General features: G+C 34.0%; 1 protein-coding gene across 1 annotated transcript; it reads right to left on the bottom strand.

Moving 5' to 3' along the window:
• Positions 1-1,415: 1,415 nt before the first annotated feature.
• LOC109171312 (ABC transporter G family member 25-like) lies at positions 1,416-11,933 on the bottom strand. Its single transcript, XM_019320388.1, has 3 exons — positions 11,764-11,933; positions 10,549-11,404; positions 1,416-2,708 (listed from the first exon to the last, which is right to left on the bottom strand). Exons 1-3 carry the CDS (start codon positions 11,839-11,841, stop codon positions 1,696-1,698), a joined length of 1,947 nt encoding a protein of 648 aa, XP_019175933.1. The 5' UTR covers positions 11,842-11,933; the 3' UTR covers positions 1,416-1,695.
• Between the last annotated feature and the right edge of the window lie 218 nt (positions 11,934-12,151).

Raw genomic sequence — 12,151 nt, 5'->3', positions numbered from 1 at the left:
TATCAAATGAAACTACAGTTATATAAAAATGATACTGTAGTTGTGGTGAAATGAAACTACAGTATATATAAAATGAAACTGAATAAGATTTCACATATTTGAGTGTATATTGTACAATGAAGCTGTAACTATATTCAAATGATCATGTAGTTGTGTTTTAATAAAATTATCAATGTTGCAAAAATCGCGCCCAAGTGCTAGGCGGTGGGAGGCCGCCGCGAGGAATGGCCTCGGCGGCCTCCTCCGCGACCGGCCGGCTAGGCGGTCTAGGCGGCCGCCTAGACCGCTTAACCGGCCGGTTGGGAATTTTTTATTATTTTTTTTTTTGTTGAAAATGTGGGAAATGTTCGGGAAGGCATAACTTTTGACTCGGTTGTCTGATTTTGACAAATTTTTTTTTTCAAATCGCGTATTTTTTCGAGATCTATACATCGCCAAAGGTGGTTTGGTCCACTAATTTCTCAAAAAAATGCTTCTTTAGCTCTTAATTTTAGTTTTTTTTATGTATTTATATGGTTTAAACAATCTTTTGAACAATTGTACAACCACTTTCGTAAATAGTTTCTAAGAAATAACTATGGAAACCTCATGTTTTATTACTAAATTTTGAAAATTTTTAATTTTTAATTTTATTTTTAATTAAAAAAATAAAAAATAAAAAATCGGCGCCCGAAGCCTTGGCGCCCAACGTTTTTTGCATATTCAATTGTATAAATATTGAATGAAACTGCAGTTATATCAAAATGAAACTGTAGTTGTGTTGAACTGAAACTGCAGTGTATACAAAATGAAAATGAAGAACGGAGTTATTTTTTGCGAAGATTCTGTTTATTTTCATTAAATAAAATGACGTCGTTTTAACAGTGTCGATTTAGACACACTATAGTGTCTGACGCGCGGTGCAGGATATAATTTGCCGAGTCCTCAATGATGCACAAACCATGGGCTTTTTGATGGGCTCAACTCTAAGGAAGTCTGTCATTACTTTAATTTATTTCACTCATGATAGATATGGTGGACAGTGACATCTCACTTACGAATTAGCTATTTTTGACATTCCTTTATCATGTTGGAAACATCATATCATTATATACTACTAAGTAGCTAGATTTTGTTTTCTAGCAAAATAAAGAGGTGAGAAATGAATAATCACAAGTTTAATCCTTGGAAGAGGATTAAAACTACTTACAAGTTTAATCCTTGGAAGAGGATTAAAACTACTTACACATCCACATGGTTCAAATTAAAGAAACTTTCTATGTCACCTAAGGGGAATGAAAAGTGAATATTTCCCCTCTTTTGAATTCTAACGTGGTAATATGTTCAAAACTACTTACATATTATATTGATGAGGAATACAATATTCTGGCCTTCGCCAGCAGTCAAGCAAGTGACAACAACTATGGGTTCGTGTCTGTTACAAATTGCTCCTTAATTAGCTTAATTGATGCTACTCATCAGGAATAACCAAAATCCCAGGAACATTAATTAGCAGAAACCTATGATCACAAATAAAACTTCACCATCTAACAGGGTCAAATATTTCAAGTTTTTTTAGATGATGACGAGAAAAACCTAAAAATCTTTTCAGTGTGACTAAACATTGTGATTCTAGCTGACAAAGAAGCAAGTATTTAAACTCTGATCTTGTGATTTCAAGAGTAGAATTTCTTGTCATCTTGGCTAGATAATATTTCAGGCCTTAATACGCCTCAATGCAAGATAAGCGACCAACCTGTACCCCAAGAACATAACCACCAAGACGGCGACGCTAGTGGCGGGATGAATTTGGCCCTGAATATCATCCCGGACGAACTTACAACCGGCGGCGGCGCTACCGCGTGAGCAACCCAGAAGCGACGAAATCCCTTCGCCTTCACCGTACTGGACGTCGATCAGGAGGCGGTAGCAGTAAAACGTGGTGGAGATGTACTTGATCCACGCCAGGCACGGCGGCACACGGTGCACGTAGAATCCGCCGGTGAGGACAAACGCCAGCATGGTGACGGTGGCGACGGTGGAGGCCTGTTTGGCGTCCATAATAACCGCGCCGAGGAAGAGCCCCAGGCCCTGCGACACCACCACGTATCCCAGCACGACCAACACCGTAAACACAAACGCCAAGATCTCAGGTTTCAGCCCCGCCATCCAGTAGAGAATAGTGACGAACAACGTGGGGAGGATCAACTCCATGGGGAGATCTCCGACGACCCTCGCCACAAAGTAGGAGGAGAGCGTGTACATGCCGGAAGCCCTCTCCTTCACGAAGATGGCTCGCTCCTGGGGGAAGGCGAAGGCGGCGTTGAACGATGGGAAGACGCCCCAGAAGATGGAGATGAAGAAGAGCAGACCGAGGCGGTCTTGGACGTCGGTGTAGTCGGAGTGCCACCACATGGCGCCGGCTAGGAGGGCGGCGGCGAGGACCTGGAAGACTCGGAGGGCGTTGAAGGTGTCGTGGCGGCGTTCTTTGAGGCCTCGGTGGAGGAGAACGGAGAACTGGTTGAACCAAATGGAGGAAAATATGACGAAGCTCCTTTGTTTGTTGTTAGGATATGATGAAACATTATGGGAGGACGCTAAAGTTGGTGTGCGTTCCATGCATGCAGCTTTTACCTTTGGGGCCAATATGGAGTTGTAAGAGGACACTAGTTTTTGCTTCACACTTGGCCTATCTATCTCACTTACCACACCATCATGCTGGCACACCCCTGCATTTTTCCAAACAATATAATCAAACATTACTCAACACCTACTAAAAGGAAAATACTTGCTGTACTCTCATTTTAAACTCCCAACTTTTACTCCCTCTCACATACTTTTGATGTAGACACTTGTCAGTGGACCCACATGATGAAAATAACCAATCCTGGTTTGCCACCTCAGGGAGTATAAATGAGGGAGTAAACTTTGGGAGTTTATGTAGTAGAACTCCCTACTAAAAATCCATATATATGCCACTTTATAGTCAAAAGATTGAGTGTGGGTGGATATAATGACCGGAAAATTATATTGTGGACCGCAGTCCACAATGCATTATGGTCTAGGCATCAAATATGCACTGTAGTTTCATTTCAACACAACTACAATATCATTTTGATATAACTACAGTTTCGCTAGATAATATACATTCAAATATGTGAAATTGTTATTCAGTTTCATTTTATATACACTGTAGTTTCATTTCATCACAACTATATTTTCATTTCAATTCAATTGCAGTTTCATTTGATAATATAATAAAAATAATATGTGGGACAGTATCAGTTTAGATATACTATAGTGTCGGCCGTTTTGGATCATGATTCACAAAGCTTTGTGGACCGCGATCCACAGTATAATTGGATCATAATGACCCAACCCAAGTCTGAATCCTCGATGGGGGAAGATCCGAGTCTTAGGGCAAAAAGCAAGCACTCAAACTTTGCTTTACTAGGTACATCCTGCAATTTACCTCTAGATCTGAGTCTTAGGACAAAAAGCAAGCGCTCAAACCTTGCTTTACTAGGTACATCCTGCAATTTGGCTATTTTCACAGTCCTCACGGGAGGGGCTTAAACACATATATCACTTTATGTTATAACATCTTCTCAATCAATATATATATATATGTACGTGCCCGTGACACTTAAATAAATTATTATATTGTAATAATACTTTTATGCTAATAGAAAGATTCTTTCTATGTATCACACGCAAATGCATGCACACGCACACACATATACTGTGAGAAAAAAATGCTAATGTAAAAAATGAGAACAAATCACACTCCACATTTAATCAATGACAATAACATGATACTCCGATCGTACCAAATACAGGGAAATAAAATAACTAACAAAGTAACCAACCCAGGCCAGAGCATTAATTTGAGGGGTAAAAAGTATAAAAGAAAAAGACATTTTATCCCTACCAAAAAGAAAAAGACATTTTATAAACAGTTAAAAAATGTGTATAATTCTTCTCAAAAAAAAAAAATGTGTATAATTAGTATAATAAAGTTGAAAAAGTACTATATAAGTGCATGATAATTGCATTAATCAAAATATTAATGGTAGGTATAAAAGTGTAATATATCAATGTAAAAGTGACACTTTGTAATTGAAAGTGCATAATATATATATATATATATATATATATATATATATATATATATATATATATATATATATATATATATATATATTATGCTTGTTCAAATAAAGACATGACTTTCTGTATCCCCGGCGCAGATTGCATATATCAATGTAAAAGTGACACTTTGTAATTGAAAGTGCATAATATATATATATATATATATATATATATATATTATGCTTGTTCAAATAAAGACATGACTTTCTGTATTGCCGGCGCGGATTGCACCATTAGGTATGCACAAATGTACCATACAGTGTACAAAAATGCAACATAATGAAATGTATAAATGCATCACGCCTAATGGTGCATTTTAAAATATTTTATTGTGTATTTATGCATACCCAATGGTACTTAATCGCACAAAAAGCAATGTCCGCACGCAAACCTGATCCTATATATATCATAACACAATCATATATTAATCATGATGTTAAACCTAATGGTAAAAATTTAAAAATGCACTAAATGCAAACATTGCACGAACTGAAAAAAAAACAAAATAAAATAAAAGCTGTCCAATGTTGGTGGGCATTGTGGGACTCCACTAAGCTACAATGATATATAATAATGCTGTGTTTTACATAGAATCGAGACCACTATATATCAAAATCACCACTTTCTAACTTCTTTTCTTCTTTTTTTTTTTTTTCAAATATTGCTATAAGCTAATTTAATTCGACACCCAAACACGTGGTGCCCTTGTGATCAAACCTCTGAAAAAGTTGAATCTAAAGTTGTGAATGCATAGTACTTTGTTCTTGGATCGGATCAGGATTTTTGTCATACACTATTATATTCAACACTTAGTGGAATCATATGAAATGTGTTCAAACCACAAATTAAAACGTATGTTCATATGTCTAGTTGATTGGTAAAGATCTTTGAAGAACTGCAAAAGCTCTATTTGCTACAAAATCACAAATTGGTATCTACTATTATTACAAATTTTATAATACTACTACTAGCCTAAAGGTGTGTTAGAATAGCAAAAAAAGGACTTATGAAAAATGAGTCATTTATCAGAAAAAAATTTCATTTTCAGTGTTTTATTGCATTCCAGAAAATTGTTTTGGTGTGTTTGATTCACTTTTGGAAAAATGAGCATATTTTTAATTTTAAATATTTAAAATATAAAATGATGGTGGTGGTAGTGGTGATGGTGGTGGCGGCGACGGGTGATTGGCTGCTCCACTGCTGCAAACGGAAAATGACTTCCCCAAAAAAAAATAAAAAAATAAATAGGAAAAGTCATTTTCCAAAAAAAAAAAAATTCCTCTATTTTCCATTGACCACGCCCTATTTTTCATTGACTTTCATTTTCCCACTCTAACCAAACACTGAAAATCTAAAAAATGACTTCTAGAAATCATTTTCTAAGTTTCCAAACGCACCCTAAGAGACACCATGCAATACGGGTATAATAAGTAAAACGAAATTCAATTTAAAAAAACACCACAACCTCTATGCGTGTGTCGATATATATATATGAGGATTGATGCGAAACAGGTCTATGATCTATCTATTCGAATAGATCAACGGTTGAAAGTGATTGAAAACTAAGAAATAGAGGCCAATTTTATAAATACTGCAAACTTGAATGTTTACAATAAGTATAAAATTGACCTTGTATTTTCTTTTTACTAAAAGATTCAACCATTGATTAACCTTAATGGACGACTATGATCAGTATCATTTTATATAAAAAGCAGTTCTTATATGAACCTATACACACACACACACACACACACACACACACACACACATATATATATATATATATATATATATATATATATATATATATATATATATATATATACACACACACACTCCGTATATAGTAATCATGGTATTTTTTAGCATTGTAATATTTTATTTTATAATTTTAACATTACACTAATTTAATAGCTAAAGTTGCATGTTGATGTCACCCAACTCCGAGATTTCGAGTGAGAAATTTGTAAATAGACCAATAACTAATTTGTAATTGTATAATTAACAAAATAAAAAAAAATAAAATGTATATCGTAAATCCTATTGTTCCATTAAAAAATGGAAAAACAAATTCGTACTCAATCCTTGTGATAAAAGCACTAGAATAGAAAGAATATGTATAATAATGAAATTAAAGTTGCTTTATGATTTATGAATATTAATATAATGTAAAAATGTGCAAAACACTAATCAAATAACTACCAATTAATTAATTAAATTAAGAAAGGGCATATGTGGGGCATGTGTTAAAATATGATTAGAGAATAATTAACTAACATTTAGCAGTCGACCATTAAACAAAAACATAATATTACTCTTTTCATGCTATCCTACGCAAGCAGTGTTGTCAACTTAATCCTAAATCCAAACCCTTAATTAGCTAGTTATCGTATATATATTTCCTAGCTAGTGTAGTGACTTGTCCCACCAACCTATTTTCTACCTGACAAACTGACAATATTAAGGATGGAAACCAACCATCATGGAAAACAGCTATCCTTATTTGTCAAATAATGTCTTCATTAATTTATTGAATTCGAATCACTACATGCCATTATATCAAATATATGTGCCACCTAATTGCATGCTCAATAATAGATATATTAAAGAGTTAATGTCATATGGTGTTATCAGTTCCGAGTATAGTGACTTTATCATGTTTAGTTTTAAATTTTTAAATTGACTATTCGTGATTTTTCAACTTTTAAATTCTTATCCTCCGTAGTCTAAGTAACCATCAATGGTCCTTCAACTTTCAAAATTTAACCAGCCCTTGTCTTCCTAGAAGGACCATGACTGGTTAAAATTTGATAGTTGAAGGGTCATGGATAGTTAACTTAGATCACGGATGGTAACAATTTAAAAGTTGAAGGACCACGGATGATTAACTTAAAAGTTTAAAACTAAATGTGGCAAAACCACTATACTCGGAGGATTGCATATGATATTAACTTATATATTAAAATATAATAAGATTAGAATATAGCAATTTTTAAATAATAGTATCTAAATTGTATGCATCAGCTCATGCATGCTCCCCATATGTTTCCCATACCCATAGGTAGGGAATGTGACATTTATTACACCAAGTGATTAATGCAGGTGCAGAAGATAATATGTATGTAGATATATTGTCCTCTTTTCTAGGTGAACCATAACATGAACTCACTCCCCCCATCCTTCAACAAAAGGGTAAACACAACTTCAAAAGGTCAAAGTGTAATTAAGACACACTTCTACTTATTAGTCTCTAATTTAATTAAAGGGTATGAAAGTGAAATCACTTCTACTTATTAGTCTCTAATTTAATTAAAGGGTATGAAAGTGAAATAATTAGAGAGATGATAGTCTTAAAATTGGACCAGTTGAATTGTCTGAATTGCATCATCTGGCCATTAAATTCTTATTAAAACTTTACAGTTGGAATGACCTACCGCTCTAATCGCTACTACAGTTTATAAAAGTTACTGGTTACTTTTGAGAATAGTTGAAACGAATGATTGTTTCAACTACTTCAATATAACTAAATTATACTCTGAATTTTAATGAGAGAACATAACCTATTAGTGTACAACCCTAAAAATAGTCCAAGATTAAAAATATCACAAGATAAAAGTGTGGTGTGGTACTCCAACAAGAATGCTTACAAAAGAAACAATATGGTGAGGGCTGACTAGGTCAGGAGAAAGGGTACATATATGGAGTACAAATAATTTTATCCACTAATTTTGTTGCCACCACTTGAAACTAACTTTTTCAAGATTCAATTCTAAAATATATGGGCACATATCCACTAGCTAGCTAGGTTTTTTTGCCCACAAAAGCCACCCACTTTCCATCTATTTAATATTTTAAGACATTTGATATTCACAATCCTCCACTCAGCCTTTATTACTACATATATTTATAAGATCTATAAAGATTTTTTTTTTAAAATTTATACTAAAAACATGAAAATTTATTCTCCTTAGGGATAACTTTGTATACACTCTTTTATCACAAAGAATGATAAAGTACAAATTATCTTACATATATTATTATAAGCTAAGTAGAAAAAAGATTATATTTTTTATATGCGAGTTAATAATTGTTTAAAATATTTTAAAAACTGTACAATGCTGATTAACAAAAATGTCAATTATTATAAATAGAAAAAGACAATAAAATATTTGTAAATAATAAAGATAAAATTATTATTTTATTTATAAAAATATCATTCGTACTTTTTATATATTTATGATAGACATTATTATAAAGTCAGGGAGCAGAAACCATATAACCACATCTTGTGTTGGGGACTGTCTCTAATCAATCAATCAATCAGCTGTGTGAATCATACTATCAAATTATGTACATTCAGTACAAAAATAATGTACTTTTAATATATTAAAAATATACATTGTATTTAAAGAAAAAATACATTATTTGAATACTGAAAATACATTATTTTGTATAATGTACATTCAATACACGAATAATGTACTTTTAATATATTAAAAATGTATTTATTATTATAATTTACACAACACTGTGTAGATCATGGTCCACTGCTCACACAATAATGTGCCGCCTCTAATAAGATCGATCTAGATCTAAGAGAATCCAGAATGACCCACCCCCGTTTTGAACATGGTCAGTGTTGCTTGCTACTTTTAAAGCTATGCATAATAAATTGAGACATTGAATGCCTTAAGTTACATCACCAAGTACCAACAACAACATTAAATTTAGGATAGTGATAGACTGCATATACTTTCACAATCAGATAAATATTAATTTGATACATTATGATTAATTGATTGTCAAATTAATTAAATCATTTTTTTGTCAATTGACACTCCTAGTTTGAGCTGGTTAGCTATAGACCTCCATATGATCATCTAGTTTGTCGGTTAAGATTAAAAAATACAAATTATTCAATACTTACTCAGCTCTCAGGTAGTGAGTGTAATGTTTCTCTTGCCACTTAAAATAATCTATACATTAACAAATATTTTTACCCTCAAAATACATCTAATAATATTATAACTATGAATTTAATTGTACTTTTAATAGATAAAGTGATGGTAAAGATTGCAACTAGACCAAACCCAATTTGCGGTTTGTAACTATCTATGTTCAACAAGAATCAAAACTGGAGTTTGTGTAGTGAATTCTTGTAATATATATATATATATAATATCCTTAAAAAAAGTTCTAATAAAAATGAGAACATGCTTGAACAATATGTAATATTTTTTTGTTAAGTATAATATATTTAGGCTTTATCAATGCTGTGTTTAAAAAATTTGAAAAATAATTTCTGCAAATTATTTTCCGGACTTCCAGTTTTTGGCAAAAATAAAAATGATTTTGGTCAAAAGAAAAATGAATGTGTTTTTATGAAAAATGACTTCCCAAAATTTTGTGAAAATCATTTTCTAGAGCACAGTCTTATTTTTTCTTCTTTCTCTCATCTTCTTCATTTTTTTCTCTCAAATCCCTTTTTCATTTTTCTTCTTTAAGTATAATATATTTAGGCTTAATCAAGTGTAAATTTGAGTAAACGTAAAATACATTTAGGCTTAATCAAGTGTAAATTTGAGTAGCTAGGGTAATTAGTGATTTGGTGAAGTTACATAATTGAGATATTTGATTATTTATAATAAATTTTATAACAGTAGAGTTAGATTATTTAAATTGGTCCTTCTTATTATCTTATTATATAGAGTCATAGTTGCATGAGACGGATAGAATCTAAGATAGTTGTTTGTTACTTATGATAGAAATTATAATATTTATTATAAAAAAAATTAATACTAATTTGAAATGAATAAATTATTACTTATAATTGATATTGTAATATTTATATGTGAATAATTATTATTAATAATAAATATTGTAATGCTTATAATTGACATTATGATACTTATAATGTATAATTCTAATGTAAATATTGCATCCTTATATTTGAAATGTTATTTAAAAAAAAAAAAAAAAAGAAGAAAAGAAATTGTACTCCGTAATACTTATTGAAGAAAATTTAATATCAATTTAAATTAAAAATAAATTGTTACTTAGGATAGATATTATAATATTATATGTGAAATTTTGCTATTATTTAGATAAAATTAATTGTTACTAATGATAAGTATTGTATGTAATATTTATAACTGAAATTATAATACTTTAATCCTATTATTTATAATTTGACGTGTCTCACAAACAAGAATCCGTGAGACAGTATCACATAAGTTTTTGACATTATATAAATATAAATACTATGTTATCTACTTATCTAGTTGCCTAAAAGTCAAAGTGATAGACTAAATTTGCTATAGATATGAGTAGAATGGAAATATGATGGGTATAATCACATAACATAACATAACATGGGTATGTATGTATGTATAGGTGGAGGAATAAAAGATGACGTACCATTAGCGAGATCAAGGAGGAAATCAGCAGGGTTCATGGGAAAAGACGGAGAAAACCCAATCGACTCGAAATACGACATGGCTTCATTCCCTTTCCCGAAATATAAACTCCGGCCTTCCGACAAAACCAGAACCGAGCTGAACATCTGATAAACCCGGCTCGACGGCTGGTGAACCGACGTGAGTACGGTTTTGCCCTTCTGAGCCAGCGACCTCAGCGTGGAAACTAGCCGGAAGGCGGCGGTCGAGTCCAGACCGGACGTCGGCTCGTCCAGGATTAGCAGGCTCGGGTTTATCAGCATCTCGTGCGCTATGCTCACCCGCTTTCGCTCCCCGCCGGAGACTCCCCGGACGAAGGCGTTCCCGATGATCGTGTTCTCGCATTTCTCCAGCCCCAGCTCGGCGATCACCGACTCCGCCGTCGCGATTTTGTCTCTCTTGTGGACCGAACCGGGGAGCCGGAGGAGCGCGCAGAAGACCAGGGTTTCGCGGACCGTGAGGTGCGGGTAGAGGAGGTCGTCCTGGGCCACGAACCCGGTTCGCTTGAGAACCGGTTTGCTGAGTTTCCGGTTATTGGCGAGAACTGTTCCGGTGAGGCAGTGACCTTGGAGCCTCCCTGCAAGAGCATTTAGGAGCGTCGATTTGCCGCTCCCCGAGGGGCCGAGAACGGCTAAGATCTCTCCCGGGTGAACTATCCCGGTAATCCCGCTCAAGATGGTCCGTTCATCATGCGGCGTCGTTTGATTTTCGAGATTAGAAGAGGATGTGGGCCCACTCCCACTCCAAAACATCCTTCTTAGCCTCCCTCCCTTTGCCGCGTGGCGTTCAACTTTTATCCTATAGCTCACGTCCGTAAACTGCCCAACAACAACATCAACACATTAGCCACCCTACCATATATCGATCCAACCCCTTAGCCTGAAAGACCCATTTAAATACTCTAAAAGAAACATTTAATTTACTACTTCATCGAATTACATCAACCAACAACTGATGAAAAATAATTCAATCAGTGTAACTCAGCAGCGGCAGTGTGAAAATTATGCTCAAAGTGAGTAAATCTATTAATTTTTTTGATTTATCTCATCCTACATGCTTTGTCGGGTCAGAAAGTAAAGACCTATAAGATGCATGCACTATCATTAATTGTCACTATATGATTGATCAAAAGAATTTGTATATATAACTTCTACTTAATTGGTAACATATTTATTACCTTAAGAGTGATAGGAAAAGATGATACGGACGTAAAAGGGGAGTCATGGGAGGGATATGGGTCATTTGGGGGTGGCATATTTGGTCAAATATGATTTCAACTTAGAAGAAAGAGCTGAGGAACACAAAGATCAGACAATAGTGGAGAGTTTGATGAGTGAAACAGAGAATAGAATGGTTTGGGAGAATATAATGGAAATAAGGTTCATGGGAGAGGGGATATATATAATAGGGTTGGGACTCAATGGGTGCCACGTCATGCGGGGATTTTAACAGGCCACGTGCTACGTGGCAGTTGTGCCACAGTGCTATCTGGCCCCTATGCTCCTTAGTGCAAAGTTGCCCTTTTGGGTTCATGAAAGTGAAAGACATACAGACCCAATGTATCC

The sequence above is a fragment of the Ipomoea nil genome, unplaced genomic scaffold (genome assembly GCF_001879475.1).
Source record: "Ipomoea nil cultivar Tokyo-kokei standard unplaced genomic scaffold, Asagao_1.1 scaffold3415, whole genome shotgun sequence".
Taxonomy (NCBI): domain Eukaryota; kingdom Viridiplantae; phylum Streptophyta; class Magnoliopsida; order Solanales; family Convolvulaceae; genus Ipomoea; species Ipomoea nil.
The sequence above is the reverse complement of the archived record's forward strand: the minus strand, read 5'-3'. Positions and strand labels throughout refer to the sequence as shown.